Source organism: Molothrus ater, chromosome Z (genome assembly GCF_012460135.2).
Source record: "Molothrus ater isolate BHLD 08-10-18 breed brown headed cowbird chromosome Z, BPBGC_Mater_1.1, whole genome shotgun sequence".
Lineage (NCBI taxonomy): Eukaryota > Metazoa > Chordata > Aves > Passeriformes > Icteridae > Molothrus > Molothrus ater.
In genome coordinates this window covers 38,125,903-38,143,385 of record NC_050511.2, presented here as the reverse complement: position 1 = coordinate 38,143,385, position 17,483 = coordinate 38,125,903, and the positions used below count along the sequence as shown (strand labels likewise).

The 17,483-nt window shown below is 43.1% G+C and overlaps 1 protein-coding gene across 2 annotated transcripts; it reads right to left on the bottom strand.

Moving 5' to 3' along the window:
• Positions 1–11,290: 11,290 nt before the first annotated feature.
• Positions 11,291–16,293, bottom strand: CTSL (cathepsin L). 2 transcript variants are annotated; one of them, XM_036403329.2, is made up of 8 exons: positions 16,189–16,293; positions 15,724–15,859; positions 15,262–15,384; positions 15,012–15,167; positions 14,609–14,833; positions 12,899–13,067; positions 12,492–12,609; positions 11,291–11,694 (listed from the first exon to the last, which is right to left on the bottom strand). In XM_036403329.2, exons 2-8 carry the CDS (start codon positions 15,847–15,849, stop codon positions 11,595–11,597), a joined length of 1,017 nt encoding a protein of 338 aa, XP_036259222.1. In that variant the 5' UTR covers positions 15,850–15,859; positions 16,189–16,293; the 3' UTR covers positions 11,291–11,594. The 2 variants fall into 2 exon arrangements, with proteins under 2 accessions (XP_036259222.1, XP_036259221.1); XM_036403328.2 differs by having other exon boundaries at positions 16,159–16,284.
• Positions 16,294–17,483: the final 1,190 nt, after the last annotated feature.

Below are 17,483 nucleotides of genomic sequence, written 5' to 3'. Positions count from 1 at the left end.
AGTGGCATGGCAGGATGGGTCAGTGAGGGGAGAGCACTGATGTTGTCTGCCTTGACTTCAGCAAGGCTTTTGACACTGCTTCCTATAACATCCTGGCAGGTAAGCTCAGGAAATGTGGGTTAGAGGAATGGATGGTGAGGTGGATGGAGAACTGGCTGAAGGGCAGAGGTCAGTGGGTCATGACCAGCAGAACAGAATCCACCTGGACACCAACAGCCAGTGACATTCTCAGGGATCAATACTTGAACCAGTCTTGTTCAACTTGTTTATCAATGACCCAGATGAAGGGATAGAATGTACCCTCAGCAAGTTTGCTGATGGCACTAAACTGAGGGAGTGGTGATCCACCTGAAGGCTCTGCTGCCATTCTGTGGGACCTTGCTAGGCTGGAGAGCTGGGCAGAGAGAAACTTAATGAGCTCCACAAGGGCAGGTGTTGGGTCCTGCACCTGGGCAGGAACAGCCCCAAGTGCCAGCCCAGGCCAGGGGTTGTCCCTACAGAGCAGCTCTGTGGAGAAGGACCTGGGACTCCTGGTGGATCACAAGCCATCCATGAGCTGACAGTGCCCCTATGGCCAGGAGGGCCAAGGGTATCCTGGGGTGCATCAGAAAGAGCACGGCCAGAAGGTCGAGGGAGTTGTGCCTCTACTCAGCCCTGGTGAGGCTGGATCTGGAGTGCTGTGTCCAGTTCTGGGCTCCTCAAGTAAAAGAGAGACAAGGAGCTACTGGAGAGGGTCCAGCAGAGGGTCACAAAGATAATTTGGTGTCTGGAGCATCTCTCTTATGAGGAGAGACTGCAGGAACTGAGCCTGTTTAGTCTGGAGAAGAAAACACTGAGAGGGGATCTCATAAACACATATAAGTATCTCAAAGATGGGTGCCAAGAGGATGGTGCCAGACTTTTTTCAGTGCTGCCCAGTGACTGGACAAGGACCAATGGCCATAAACTAAAACACAGGAAATTCCACCTCAGCATGAGGAGGAATTTCTTTACACTGAGGGTGGCAGAGCACTGGACCAGGTTGTCCAGGAGTCCTCCTCTGTGAAGACATTAAAAATCAATTTGAACAGGTTCCTGTGTAACTTGCTGTAGCTGACTGTGCCTTAGACAGGGGGTTTGACTGAATGATCTCCAGGGGTCCCTTCCTACCCCAATGATTCTGACATTTCTAGGCTTCTATAGCCATCCATGCTCTAGGTTTTCTGGTGCTAGATCTCTTGACACTGCCTAAGGAGATCAGAAATCCACTGTGAAACTAGCAGTCATTGACCAATGAGAGCAAAAATTAGCAATTAAAAGAAATGTGTGATTACATTAAATGATAAGGATGTGAAAACTGGGGTTTAGGTCACTTTAAGTATTAGACCCTTCTATCTAACCCCCTTTATAACTCTCCTGTCTCATTATATGAACTTTTTTTACTCCTTGATGTAAACAACTCCTGCACCCTCTTCTCATTTTCACCCCTGATCCACACCCTCCCACTGTGCTGGTACAAAACTTTATTAAGAACATTCTGTGAATTACATTAGGACATAGAGAGGAGTTAAGAAGACTCCTGCCAAGAAAATCCAAGTTATTTTTTAACTTACAAATGAGTTTTAATATTTCTAAAGAAGAGGCAGGCTGAAGAAAAGCAGACAGAAAATTATTCAGGATGAGTATTTACCCTTAGTTATTGCTATCACAGGGGTGAGGATGTGATTTCAGTGCTGCTTCAGGTATCAAAGCACTCTTCATTCAGGTGTTTATCTGACACTTTTTAAAGCTGTGACAACTGCCCAGGATCAGCAAGTACAGCGTGTACTTGTTTATTCTGTTCCTCATCACGTGCTTCCCAAAGCTCTGCTATCAGCAGCAGAACACAAACAACATTTAAATCCTGGGGACTGAAGAGGAAGCAGAAAAAAAAAGATGGTTTAGGTAATAATAAAATCTTTTTACTGCATGATGGAATTGTGCACCCTGATTATGGAAACTAATAAATCAATTTTCCTGTGGAAAAAAATGTGCAGAGTACATATACATAATATTTTTTTTAGACACACATACATATATAGTAATTCTCTCTCTCTCAGAGCTCTATGTAGATACACAAAGAGATGTAGATGTCACTAATTTATCGAGGAATTCCACTGCATTTTTTAAGTTGGAAACCTAAAGCCAAGTTTAATGTGAGGCCAGTCTAAGTAAGCTAACAATACTAGTTTTACATCAGAAGGATCACTGTTAACTTGGTCCTGTCCACAGGGGCCAGGAGAGATGATAAGGCAAGAACAGAGATGTGGCATTCCTCAGCGTAACCACAGGACCTCTAAAAACCACCACTGAGGGACATGCTGAAAGTTTGTTTTGCAGTGGGTGTACCCAGTCTAGTGGCTAAGATCTGTCTTCCTGCTGGCAGGATGTATACACCTGCACACTGCAACGTGTCAGTCATTCAGTGCCCTCCTTACTGCCACCCAACCTGCCTTCATTGAAGTATAGTTTCACAGAAAAGCTTGGATCTAATCCCAGCTGCTATTTTCCCCACATTTTGGTTTTTTTCCTCAGTTTGCACCAAAAGCACATGATACTGAAAGGGCTAGTGCTCTGACTAATAACTGCTGCTTAGGGGCTGCTGACACATAAATGAAAATTCTCCTAGTTTGTGGGCTGCTGGGTGGCTGGTGCTTACAAAGAGATCCATATCTGCTCTGTATAAACAACCCATACAAACCTCAAATGCAGATTAAGAAAGCAGCTACTTTATTCAGTGTGAACAGTGGATATTCTTTGCTGGAGTCCTGTTTTGATCTACCTAACCTACTTAAGTACTTGTATGTATTCTGCTACGTACAACCCTGCAAGCACACCCCTCAGAAAGTCCTTCTCAAAGGCTCAGGGTGAGTTTTAAAGCTTCCCTCAGCAGTGTGAGACTAGTTCAGACCATTTCTGCAGAGCTCTCTTACACTATCTGTGGGGTGAGGGGACACCATCTACAAAGCCCTTGCAACACCAGGCCACAACTTCCTTCCATGGCCTCCCATCATGGTTTTGCAAGGTATCTGAGGGCTGCTGAGAAAGTAGGGCAGATTTTTTTTTTTTTTTAAGAATCAGAGACTATTTAGTGGTTGGAATGGTGTGAAAGGGGACACACCACAAGCTGCCATCAAGGCTGCTGAGAGAAGCAGGCAGTGTTCATGATGAAGATGTTGTGACTGCCTCCAGATGCAAAAGCCAGCAATACTTGATATTATTCTTCAGATACTCATCAGCATGATACAAAATTAAAAATACATGGAAATGTCAAGTAAGACATATATGAGCTAAATACTAGTTCACATATGTGCCTTTGTATCAGTATTTAATAGCTTCTCAGCATAAAATTATATATGAATAAATCAGTGCTCATTTGGCTTCCTATTAGTTTTGGAGAAAGATGCAGAAATGATACTACTTGTACTGTGCCATATACATATATATATATACACACACATACATATATACATGTGACTGTTGTTAAAGCACTGGTTGTCAAACTTGTTGCCAAAATTAATTCTTCTTTACAATTATTGGGAACTTTACACCTATTTCAGAAGTAAAATAAAGGCAAAATACCTAAACCTAGCGGCGTCCAATAACACAAGTAAACCAGTCCACCACCAGTCTCTAATAAATGAGCAGTTGTGCCAGTCAAATCACTTTGACTGGAAACTGAGTTAGCGTGAGCAGCCAGCCGCAGAGAGGTGGCCTTGTGACTGCAATCATAAGATGGGGGATCAGAGAACAGGCTGGGGCTGGCAGGCTTCCCACCAGTCCTGTGGCACCCTGGCTGCCTGTGCTGCTGCCCTGCCAGCCCAGCACGCCGAGGAGCTGACCCTGGACACTCTGCAGCAGGACCTGCCCACCCCTGAGAAGGCAAGGCAGCTGAAATGCAGATGGTCTTTGAAATGTAGGATCAAATGTGTGTCTGAACGTTTGTTGATATTTTATTCTGTTTTCAAAAAAACACACACACACACATGGGGAGTTTTTCTGGTTTTTTAATAAAGCCAACTCCTATTTCTGGAAAAGTCAGGCAAGTTTTATTCATTTATAAAATGCCAGCTATTTAGAGACAGAGAACAAGTAAGAGCTTTTAGCTTACATGGATTATACCACACAGACTCATTGTGAGAAAAGGGGGTGTGGTGCCCATGGAAGAGAAGAGGTTTAATAAGAGGAAATATTATAAAGTCAATAACTTCTGTGGGAATGCAAAGGTAAAAGTATCTATTTTCCAGAGACATCCAGGGCCCAAAAGTGGGAATAGGAGAGAGTAAATGAACATTGAGATAGAGGATCTGCACACAGTTACCCAAAAGTACAGTACACCTGAAGTTTTGATGAGATATTCCCTACCACTCAGGCTTCATGTCATCACAGACAGCTTTCACAAACCCTATGTATCACTACCAAAAACACCCTTGGTTTTTGTTCCTAGCTTTCTGCAAATACCACAAAGATGTGGTCTGAGAAAACACAAAACCAAAAACCTCAAACTAAGCATGTGATCTGATTCAAGTGATTTTAATTAATCTATGAAGTATTAAAATTAATTAACTAATTTTAATACTTCATAGAGATAGGATTTTCCACTGCAATCTGCCCTGGGGAGGTTTCTTCCATCCGATGCAATGATTTGCATCGTGGCTTTGCAAGACTTTGTTCATCAGGAGCCCAGCAACCTGTTTTCTGCTAGCAGCTTTTGCAGTTCTGACCACTGCACTCAGTAAAGGCAGTTTGGTGAGCCAGCTTGCAGAGGGTGTTGGCCAAGAAAGCTGTGTACTCCCACGATAATAAACAAGAATTTGGCCTAAGAATTGTTGTCAGCTGCTGAGCAGATCACCCAGTGAATATTTTATCACTTTTGAAGGGAACACTGAAGGAGACAATGCGCCCGCTCAATTACTGGGTCAGCTGTGCTGATGCTGAACGTGCGTGGCCAGCCTAACCCCGGCCCGGGCATGACCATTCCCGGTATCTCATGGATTCAGCAGACGCTCCAATGCACCCTCGGCACATGGCCGGGGAAAAAAAAAAAAGGTCAGCTTCACTCCACGCCCAGCTGCTGCCGCACTGGCCTTGTCATCGTGTGCTCTGAGGAGCACAGCCCTGAGACACCGTACCAGGTGACACGCCATCTGTCCTTTGCCCTTTCGATCGCCAGGTTTCCTGTTTTGTCTCTGCGCGGACAATTTTCTCCCTCTTTTAACAACACAGCATGATTTATTATTCTGGCACAGAAAGAGACAAAGGAGACTGCTCAAACAAAAGCAGGGAGGCTAAGTGGAAAGGGCCATGCAGACAAATGTAGATCTGAAACTTTAACTCAGCAGAACAACGCTGAGAATGTGGATGTTTACTTTTAGCTCTTTTTAAGATATGCTGGCAGAAAACAAAGCCAAAGGGGGAGGCTAGCCTTCTTGCAAATCCACACCCACAGCTGCTAATCAGTTGCCTGCCCTCTGGCAGGCGGCCTCACTGCTTTTGGCCTTCTTCCTCTCCCACTTTCCAGTGCTGTGTCAGTTTAGATTAAAAATTCAGCGTGGAGGGAGTTTCTTTTGCTCTTGGTTTGCAGAATTACTTACAAAAAGGGGCTATAAAGTTCGTTGAAATGTCTGGAAAGAGTGCTACAGAAATACCTTTTGAAAAGTATTCCTGATGGGCACCCTGTGTACACAAGGTTTGTTTCTGAAATGTTCTATTACATTGTGAGAGAAATGTGACAGAAATGCTCATAACAGCACTGAAGCAGAAAACACAGGTCCTCTCCAATTCTTCCCATGACTAGCAAGCAACAAAAGGCAGCAGGATTTATTCTTAAGCACAAGGCATTGGAATTTCTATATCAACAGAGAGAGATACAAGAGAAATCTCCAAAAGCCTATGCAATTTTACAACACAGTTGATGTTTCCAGTATATATTTCCTGTTCCAAAAAAACCCAGCTGTCAGTCTGTGCTTCATGCTTGACTGAGGAAAGCAATACTGCTAAACATGCTGAGCAGAAGGAATGTTAAGATGGCTATTGAGAAGAACTTGCATTTACAATTCTAGCATTGTTGTGCTAATATGGTAAAAGATTGTGCTATGTGGTTTTATTTTTGGCGGGTTTGACTGGGGGCTTTATTGGGGTTTTTTGTTTTGGTGTTTTTTGGGTTTTTTTGTTGCTGTTTTTGTTTCTGGTTTGTTTTGGTTTTTTGTTTTACTGTATCTAGCAAAAATGGGCACCTGCACACACAGCAATGAACTGGTTTAAGAGTTCTGTGGGCAGTCCTAGTGTTTTTGTGCCTTGTTACCAGCAGCATAAACTGATATATTACAGAGATATGCTTAGAAGTACCCTTTGTGGGAAAAAACACCTGACTTGGCAGCTCTGAAGCCATGGCATTTAACCTTCGGTTTTAAGCAAAATCAAGCATGTTCCAAGACATCCTACAACCTCAAGGGGTTCTCAACATCCCATTTCAGCATCAACTTCTCAGACACCCTAAGCCAGTTTGACCATCTAGTAGCCCAGTGTTTATTTTAAACAGTTCTATGTCATGGCATGCATGCTGTGCAGGAAGGTTTCATCAATAATTAAAAAAAAAAAAAAACTCTTCCTCTATAGAACATTAGAATATTTCCATGGCATTTAGTAGCATGTAGTTTCTGAGACTACAGCTTTTCCTAGTAGAGGCAGGAACTAGCAGGCCCTCAGTGGCACCCTAGGGGAGCACACCTAAACCATTCTCACCTCCAGAGAACACACAATAGTACAGACAAAGAACTTTGAAAGACAAAGTTAATTCCAGGTGAATGTCCAAAGTGTCACTAAGCATATGAACAACACAAGGCTGGAAAATAATCTCTTCCTTGCTGAGCTCTCAGACCTAGAGCCACCCTTAACCAGAACAGCCTTCTTAAGGTGGGAGGGAGGGGAATAGCTCACTCTCCGCTCCATCTCTGACCACTTCTTCCCAAACCTGGACTGCAGAAGGTACCAGGTATCAGCACTGCAGCACCACACCTGAGAACATACAGTGTTACTTCTACAATGTGCTTCCCAGCATTCATTTTATTGGGAAAGTCTAACAGGTTTCACTCAGAAGTATGTTTTGGATCTTCTAGAGGTGGTGAGAAGCATCAGTGAACAAAACAAGGAAGAAACATTGTAAAAAAAGAATCCGGTAATCATTTTGCAAATGGCCATCACCGCTTTGCTCCTTTGCCTGCAGAGGTTGGCAGTAGCTCTTCAGCAGAAAACAGGCAGGATAGAAACAAAGTGTTGCAGAAATCGTATCTTAAGGCCACTGGACAATAAATCTTTGCACAACTGAGCTTTAAAAAAACCCAAAACAGCCACTTGTGTTTATGAACACAAATGAAGGTGGCATCTTCTGAGACTCTTCTGAAACTCCTAATCTATCTAAACTAATCAATCCATGGATCAGGTCTCCACCCTGTGGCCAACCCTCCTTCTCCCCTAAACTAAATTCCTGGTTGGGCTCCCTGTTTTCAAAAGAGCCTTGTTAACACTTAAGTTCAGTTTTATGAATTGCGAATGAAATTTTGCTTTTGATTTTAGCCTTTCTTCCAACTGCTTTAGATGCCCCTGCACTTACCCAAAATTTCACTTATGATTTGATAAAACTGTGATTAGCACATAAGATAATAAAATCCCCATTACTGATTTAAACAATTATTTCTTCAAAACAGTGTATTAGTTGAGTCAGCATTTCATGCTATGACTTCCCAGCAAGAAGACTGAAGAGCATTGGATGGACCACAAGTAAAAATAGATGCTGAGTCTGTCGTATATCTTGGTAAAGTTCAAAGAGAGCTAGAAAGCAGAAACATGGGGTTTAAGTTATGACAGCCTTCAGGCTGTGCTCAATTCTTCGGTTAATAGCCAGAAACTGCTGTCAATCTCTAATATGCCAAAACTGATTAGCTGGCATTAAGCTTAGGTCATATATGACATATTTGTTATTTTATCAAGGAGGTTAAGGAGCAAATGCTGCATAACTAATATTCAGAAGCTCATTTTGGGGTTTTTTTGAAGTGGATATTCTCATTTTCCTGTGTGTCTGGTTGTCTCAGAATTGTTTTTGGAGCGCTGTTATGCAGGTCAACAGTGTATCTTTCATTATAGAAAACCTTAAATAATACAATTAATCATGTTTGCCTTTCCTGCAAGTTTTTGACTGCATGAAATTATAAGTATTTCTTTACCATAGTTCTTCAAAGCATTTTGAAAATTACTTTAGTGCATGGCGTGTGTAGCAGAATAATAAAATTATTTGTTTTGCTGTCAATGTTTGGAAATTGATTTAACTTTAGCAAAGCCGAAAACCAATCACATTAAAAAAATACCCCTAAAATTCTGTTCTACTCAGCACAGATAGTATGAAAAATTGAGTGCTTTTAAGGGAAAATAAATAGTTTCCTACATGACAGTTAAAATTAATTTCTCACTAGACTCTAAATGATAAGAACTTCATGTGTAAGCAAAATAATTTAATTTCATAATTTTCTTTGCCTCAAGAATACATGCCTTTAAAAGCTCAGGTTCAGTGAGGGATAAAATACAACAAGCAGAGAAGAGAAACTACTAAGAGACCTTTAGAACAAGAACAGTCTAAGAAGCATCAGTACATGAAAACCAAATGCAGAACTTTTTTTTTCTTCCCAAATTCCAATTTAAAAAGTGTATTTTCACAATTAAGATGCTAGCAAACAAGGACTGCAAAGGTTTATCACTGTACAGAACTGCAGTCTAGTATGCAATAGTGCCCAGCTCATGTATTTCAATAGGTGTAAGACCCCACTAACAACAGTAGCTGTAATTTAGACAGGACCCGAACCAGGTATAGGTAGGATTTTTTACTGATAATAAAGCATGAACTAGTATATCTTTTACTGATAATATATATGCATATATGAATATTTCAAACTTACTAATTTTTTAATAAATGCAGCTTCAGCTATCAGGAACATATAAGCAGTGGAAGCTTTCGAGAGAAAACACTTGATTAGTAATCAAGAGCTTTAACTACCACAGCTTTCTGTGGAGCAACTCTGGAGCTTTCCATGACCACACATAATGTGCATTTGCTGTATCTTCCCAAAGGAAGAATGCTGAACAGAGACAACACTTCCCCCACTGGAACATATACCACTATGGAATAATTTGCTACTATACTATAGTATTTCTGAAGTAAATAAAACAGCTTTGCCAAAGATAAGGGCACTGCAATGGAATCACAAAACCAGATTCAATATTGTTCTTGAAATGTGTTCTTTATATTCCTAAGGGAAAAAAACTTACACAAACTGACTGCAACTTATAAAAAAATTTTAGTCTTTATGGCGTCATGTAAGGCAATTCTGGGTGAAGCTGTTACTTCAGGTTGTATAAATACTGAGTTATCTACATGACCTGACTTACCCTGTCCCCTTCCTTATTATTCACTCTCAGGAGGATGTTCAGCCAGAAGAGTCAGCACGTTTTAATCCACACAAATAACTGCATTATCACATTTTTTCTGAAAAAGTCAAAGGCTGATGGCTGTTTTGTGAACTACATGCCCATTCAAGTGCAGATACTTTAGAAAGTTATTTCCTTTTCATTTCCCATCTGGTCATAAAAAAATACCTTGTTTTCCCAGCAATTTTTTTGAACCCTGGATTTTGCAACCAAACACCTTTCCCTGTTGCCCCTTTTCTCCCTTTTTTTTAGTAGTTCAAGTCCCAGCAGGCTTTTTACTGGTCTCACTTCTGTTCTAGCCAATAAAGAAAACACAAAGCATGAAGCACTACCAGGCTCACAGTAACATCAGCTTCCAGGATTAGAAAATGTTAGGAGAGACAAGTGTCAGTCCATTCCCAGTTCTGGCAGCAAGAATGAAAATCATTTTCTGCATAAGGAGCTTATACAGTCACTTCTCTGCCAGCCTTTTGCTCCTGGCTGTCATTCTGAATGTACAGACCAATGCCATTTCCTTCTGAGTATCAGCCCTTAGAGGACCACCTGGTGAGCTCCATAATACTTACTCCATAGCTTCCACAAGCAGTGTGGATGCTTTCCATAACTAGCTTAGCAAGTCAACTTAATAGCTAAGTTCTAACCAGTATTTCTGCTCTGTGGCTTGTTATATAGCCACTGGGCTGAGTGAGGCTCTTCCTTTAAAAAAAAAAACAACAAAGCAAACTTGTCAGGAAATTCAGGTTGAAAGAATTCATCTACAAGCAGCACATGAACAACTCACAATTATTATTATGGATAACTCACCTTGTTTTTCTCTTTAAGAGTTTATTAAATGCAACTTAAAGACTTACATTATCAACAATAAGGAAATTACCCATCCGTAAGTTCTGGTCTAAGTGTTCCCTTGTGTGCATGGCTATCAGCTTCTGAAACTTGTGCACAAAAACATATGGGTCCATGAAATCAGTGCTTGTGCTAGTTATACTACAGAACTACACCTCCTTTGCCCAAGAGCAAGAGTTGATGTCAATACCCAAAAGCCAAGCCAAGCCTTCTCCCCTTGCTGTTTTTGGTATTTACCATCCTCTGCAGGAGGTACCCAAACCTGGCTACTGGCACCTGGCTAAACCACACCTGAACAGTAGTATGCAATAGCTAATGCTCATGTTTGCACTGATACCTGCAGAGAGAAAGACATATAGGGCTCTATGTGAATCACCTCAGTTAAGTCAGCCAGCAAGTATACAGGTAACAAAGCAGCCCAATGTCACTTTCCATAGGGAAATAAACTTCCCCCTTATCCCCTCCCTTTCCTTCTCCATCTGAAGCTGGTACAGGGGGAAGACAATTATCTAGTGTCCTACATATCTCTAGAAACAAGCCCTCTGAAGAGCCCAGGTGTGTTTTGGGTGCTCCTGCTATAATGCTCAAAAGGACATAACTGCACAAGCTACACAAATGTGCTGCTTTTGAGGCACCATTAAGAAAATTAACAGAATTAAAAGCTAAGTGAAGATCAGCTGCTGCATACAGAAGATGACAAGACTGAAGATCTTTGCTATGAGACACTGGGAACCAGGGATATTTTTCCACTTCCCATTTTAAATAAATCTGTGTGATGAATTCTACATTCTTTTTTGTAACAACTACTAGCCATTCCCAGATATGGCTGCATTTTAGTGACCAATGGAGAGAGAGGTACACACATATAGACTCTACCTAAAAGTACAATTTAGGATGCCTATTTGACAAAAGTCCAAGTAGAAAAGAAGACCAAAATGTCAAGTCATATGTATGTAGTGGAATTTAGGTATTTATTTAAAAAGTAAACCTTTGGACACATTGCAATTAAAAAAAAAAAAGGAAAAATACAAAGAATCTATTGGATTAAGCAGTCAAAAGCTAGCAATATTACAAGCTGTTTACATACCAACATTTACATTAATTTAAACAAGTGGCATGTCACCAACATGTAAAATATACTTCAAGAGTTTTAAAAATCAAGTTGAGTTTTGAAAGACACAAGGCTACCACATGCGAACATGGGTTTGGTCATTCAGTTTAAATCCCCTCTTGTACTGAAATGTTCAGTCTTCAAATTATACTAGTGGATAACTAGCAGCTGTTGCTATTCCACAGTGGTTCTTCCTGTCCTTGGCCATGTAGATATATCCTTTGTCACCCCACTTCTCACCCCAGCTGAAAACAAAAGCAAAGGGCTTGTTTATATATTCAGAAGTTACTTATTTACTGCCTTTCCCTATAAGTCTTTAAAACTGAAAACTGCTGCCTCCCACATTGTGGAGAAAATCCAAGATAGCTGCAGCCAAAAACTTAAGTGTTTTCCAACAATTAAAAGCATCCCAGGAGGCATCCTGAGTCCACAGAACTGAAGAATGTAGTCATTCTCTCACGAGGTAGTCACATTGATGTGCAAACCTTGACTACAGGTGCCTGAAGCTCAGACACTGCTCCCAGGCAATTTAAGGGAAGTCAAAGGCTGCAAACAGCATTTGAGGGTGGTGCCCCAGTAATGCTGAGAACATGAGACAAACTCATGTGATGTGCCCTTCGGCATTAATTTATTTTCCCTCCAACCTAGGAGGTAATGTCATTTTTGAAGTTCAAATATCACCCTATTTCACAGAAGTGACCAGCACTCTGCTTCCATAAAAGAATCCATTACACCCCCACAAGCAGGCTTCTTCCTGCTCCCCTCTGCTCCACTGCTTTATTATCTCCTAGGTTCACAGGCTGTTTCAGCACTGAGCTCCCTTAAATTAACTGAACAAGCAGAATAAGATGGCTGCTTTGGGCTTACTTTATTAGGCTGCCAGCAGCATGAGACTGTATGGCATGACAAATGGTAAAATCAATCTGAAAACAATCTCCAGATTTCCCACATACAGATTTTAATTACTGTTATGTCTCCACCTCTCCCCTTACAAGTGACAAACTTCCTTTTATTCTCCCCAGACACATGACACAGACCTTACCTGTTCTTAACAATCCAGTATTTCTTCCCATCTACATCTTCCCCCTCAAAGCCATAACCTACAACCAGAACACCATGGTCCAAGTCTTCACTGCTGCAGTCTGGTTCATAGTAGATACCTGCAAAGTATTCACTCATGAGTAAAATCATCTGTACAAAACCCTTATCCCCTCACAAGAAGCTTTGTGTATTTCAACTCCAACATTGCACAGTTCCTTGAAACTGAGGGACAAGTAGACACATATACAAGAGAAATACATGTGGGAAAAAACATGACCTAGAATTAAAATGACTTCTGAATTATCATACCTGGCTTTTCTTTTGCCTATTTAACTGCAGGGTAATAAATACTGAGTAATTAAAAAAAAGTAGTTATGTGGAAAAATGTAATTAATTACAAATCCCCACCTGATTGATAGAACTGAAATGAAGAATGGCCTGCATCAATAGCAACAGACACTGGACCCACAGCTGCAACTGCTTTCATGAGAGCTCTTTCGTGTCCTTGAGGGATGTCAACAAAGCCAGTGTCATTAGCAGCATTGTATTCTGCCTTGTAGCGACAGTCTTCATCATCCTAAGTAGAGAAAGCTGTAGTTATTACACAGGTTTCCATTTAACACAGAGGTGAGCACAGAACTACCATACATTGTGTGACTTTGCAAGGATAACAGGGAATACAGCAGAATTGCTTCTGAGCTTCTCAAAAGTACAGAAAAGTAAATGACAGTGGGGCCCAAAAAGCCCCCACCAACTTGCTGAGAGTTGCAGAGGGCCATCACATTCTGGAACACTGCCCTCTTTGGTTGGCAGGACAAGTATCTTTACAGGAAGGAAAGAAGCCCAGAATGCATTAATGGGCAATGGAAGAAAGCCAAGTATTCGTTAATTACAAAGCAATCCAGAAACTGCTCATCGAGCAAGCACTTAAAATCCACAATTTTAACATGTCATATTTCAAAAAGCTGTACAGAATGATTTGAAAGCTAGGAATTTCTGTTACATGACCTTACATACAACAGCTGGGGGTGGTATTGGTGGTATTTGTGGTATTTCTAGTAGAGTGCTGTTTTTGGTTTTATTAGGTGGGGGGGGTGTTGTTTTTTTTTTTTTCCTTTGCTTTTTAAAGTGAAGCCTGAACTGCTGATGTCATGTACATTTACAGCAGGAGAGAGGAGAGGCCTAGTTTGGAAGTCAGGTCACGTGAAACTGAAACAGATTCAAGCAAGCACATCCTTGCCTTATCTGCACTGTAGGTTAGTACCAAAATTGCTTCCCCAACTAAATGAACACAGACTATAGCTCAGTTGCTTACTTTCCATACTCAGCAAATTGGGCACTTCCTATAATCAACTGATCTCTACAACAGCCAAGATTATGAAAGAGTTGAGATTACAGAGACACAGGTGAACAGGAACTCAGATACCATGTTGCTCACAACAAACAGTATTGCTATTGCCCAGACAACACAAAACAAGATGAAAGAAAAGATCCTCTATAGTGAGCAGAACTCTTAAAAGGTGAAAATCACAAACTACTGGCTCTCAAGTGATACCACATCTGACTACTGGTCTTTCATCCTCTTGTATTTGTTTAACATTACAGGGATTTTAAAAGCCTGTCCATTATCTCCATTTATGCACACTTAGTCCAGAAACAGAACTCAAGGCATTAACAACTGTTGTTAAAAATCCAATTGACACTAGCCACCAAGAATTAGGTGGTCTATAGGTAGCAACTCTGTAATAGGTCAGTTATAGGAAGATGAATTACTGTCCTACCACTAAGTAGCACTGTTGACAAGGGCTGGGTTCTTGGTTTGGTGTGGCAACCAAGGTAAGGCATGATAGAAGGGGAGCAACAAGGGGGAGGAACAAGAATACTTGCTCCAGTTTTTCTAACTGGTCTGTCAAGATTTTGACCTCAAGGACCAGTGCAGTATGTGATTCCTACTGGGGCTAGCAGTCATGCTAGTTCTCTTAGCAAAGACACAATAGGAATTACAGATGCACTGATCTCTACAGACATTTTCCTTTCTAGGTATTTGAGTTTCCCAACACAACTTTTTCCACACAGAAGACATCACATCTGCAACATAAGTTCAGCTATTCCACTTACCTTTGCAGTGTATGGATAGGATTCCTCTGAATCAATGCCCCCATTATCCTGTATGTATTGGAAAGCCTGGTCCATGAGACCACCATTACAGCCTTGATTCCCCTCAGGGCGAGAGCAGTCCACCAGATTCTGTTCACTCAGTGAAACAAGTTTGCCAGTTTTTCTGAAGTGCTGCCCTTCAAGAGCTCCTGTTGTGCTGAAAGCCCAGCAAGAGCCACATTGACCCTGAAGTATAAAGTGAAATCATAAGTTACAAACCCAGACAGTTACAAAATAGTGGTCAGTTTAGTAAGCTTGTACCAGACACTATCAAACAGGTACAGTGTTTTTCCCCTATGAAAGTGGATGTAGCATTCAGGAAACTGGACCTATAACTGGTTAGAAATTCACCAACAGATAGTACCTGGTCTTTAACTGGAGTTACATATCCCTTCTCTCGCCAATCTACTGATCGTGGTGCTTCCAGGAAGTTGGGTTCAAGAAACTGGGATCCTCTGTATTTTCGTTCTGACTTCTTGTGTACATAACCATTCATGAGCTGTCTGAACTCCTCAGTTGTCTGAAAAACAAATCAATATATGCAGTCACTATCTACTGCTGTATCTATTACACACCATTGCTAAGAACTGTACATTACATGTCTCTACACATACCATGTCGCCAAACTGATTCATTCCCAACTTGTAGCTGTGTTTTCCTAATGCATGATCCAGATTATGGATTTCAATCATTTTCAGATTCTTCTCCCACACCACTCTCCTCCAGCCTTCCTCTCTCTAAGGGGACAAAAAAACAGCGTACTTCAAGAAGACATTTCAAACCAAGTTTGCTTGCACAACAAGCTTTCTAAGGCTCATAATACCGGGCAAATGCACACTACTCGAATGGGAAACGTGAACGGTGTTAAGCGGTGATCTTTTTGCCGCCCTCATAAGACAAACAACGAGTAGAGTGCAGCTGAGTCAATACACAAACACAGGAAAGGAACCTGGGAAGAGAAGGATTATGCTTCCCAAGCCCTACCCACAGCCGGCGTTGTAACAAAGCAGACATGACTCAGCTGGTGGGGCCCAGCTCCGTGCGCTCGGCGCTCGCCCAGCTCGCCGGGGGCTCACCTCATGATAGTCCTTCTTGTGCCACGACTTCCACAGCTGCCAGTGGTCGTCCAGCTCAGGGTCCAGCCTCGGCGCGCCAAGAACCACGCCCAAGCAGAGGCACAGCGTGGTCAGGAACGGGTTCATGCTGGCCGATCTGCCAAGGACGGAGAAAAGCGGTCAGGCAGGGCGCCCTGAGCGCGGGGGATGCCAGACCCGAGGCGGCCCGCGCGTCCTCCGCCAGCGGTGGGCCGGAGCCGAGCACGCCGCTCTGGCCGCCCCGCCTGTAAACAAGCCCGGGCGGTAGGGCCGGGACGCGGAGCGCGCAGTCGGCAGCCTCCCGAGGAAGCGGCTGGAATGGCGGCTCCTTCCCAGCAGGAACCGCCCCGCTGCAGGACAAAGACGCGATCGAGACTGGCCCTCTCCACGCACCCCCGCCCCGCATCCTCCGCTCACCACGCTCGAGGGTCTCCGCTGCTCTCCTACCTCCTCTGCCCGGCAACACTCGGCCTCTGCCGCCCCTCTTATCCCGGCCGCGGCCGTGCCCGCCCCGCCGCGCCCATTGGCGGCCGGGCCGGGCAGGGCCGGGCCGCGCCTCCCGCCGGGCCGAGGCGGGGCGGGTCTTCCGAGGCTGTCCCGCGTCACCCCCGGGACGGGGCCGGGAGCGCCCGGGGGCGATGCGGGGCCTCCCTGGGGGCCCTCCCTAGCGCCGGAGCCGCTAGGTTGGGCAATGTTTGTCCAAGAATTTACTCCGAGCGCTGTCGGGCCTGAGATAGTGGCAGCACGCTGGTGGAATTTAACCCGGAGGGCCTTGACGTGGGCAGCTGGCAGAACGAAGGGAAAACTAAGACTGGGGGCCAAGAGACATGCATGGCGGGTGTGGGCAGCCCCGGCGCCGTCCGTGCGCTCCGGTGCGGGCTCCTGTTCGGTCGGGCTGCTGCGGCGCTGCTGTGCTGCCCCGGCGGGCTCTGGCCGTGGGTGCCCCGGCAGCCCCAGCCCGCTCCTCCCGGCGAGGACAGCCGCTGCCTCTGCACATCCGCCACAGGTTCTGTAGAACACAGCCGGCAGGGACATGTCCATGAGGCTGGCACCAGGCAAAGTATCCCCCCGCACTGGGTGCAGCAGCATGGCTGTGACACTGCTGCCAGAAACATTTCCAGGAAAGTCCTTTTATTCCCCCATGTTTTAGTATCTGAAAATTGCTTTGGTGGGTATTTTGTTTTGGTGTTTTGGTATTTTGGTTTTGGTTTTGTTTGGTTTTTGTTTGTTTGTTTTCCTTTTTTATTTGTTCTGCTTCTGGACTGAAGTTTGGTAAAAGGTATTTTAACACCAGTGGTGGCTAGTGTTTATGTGCATAATATCCAGTAATACCTACTGGAAAACACTGTGACATCAAGAGTTGATGCACAGATGAGATACTAGTGGGATGGACTTGGTGTTCATGTAAGCAGTAGTAGACAAACTTTGATTTTTAACAGGGAACTTGTCTACAGCAGTAGAATAAGTGCAGATTGTGTGAGGTTTACCCTTAAATCCTTGTAGAGACAGCATTGCTGATGCCTTTAGCTTATAAACTTTAGAACATATAGTTAGTGTAAAAATCAAGGTTTGCACACTGTTACGCAACAGTGAAAAGGAAGAAATCATATGATACGTACTTCTCACTTTCTTGATGTCTTAAGACACACAGTGTATTGCTAAAACAAGCAATGCATGTTTCTTTACCCAGATAATCTCAGGAGCATTCTTTGGCCTAAGTAAACTTGACAGACCGAAATACA

Bases quoted from the DNA above. Each gene is read 5' to 3' on its own strand.
- CTSL (XM_036403329.2), bottom strand. From the start codon at position 15,849: ATGAACCCGTTCCTGACCACGCTGTGCCTCTGCTTGGGCGTGGTTCTT. The intron at 15,385-15,723 runs GTGAGCCCCCGG...TTGTCCCCTTAG, and splicing joins ACAAGAAGGACTATCATGAG to AGAGAGGAAGGCTGGAGGAG. The intron at 13,068-14,608 runs GTAAGTGGAATA...TTCTCTACTTAG, and splicing joins CCTATCCATACACTGCAAAG to GATGATGAAGACTGTCGCTA.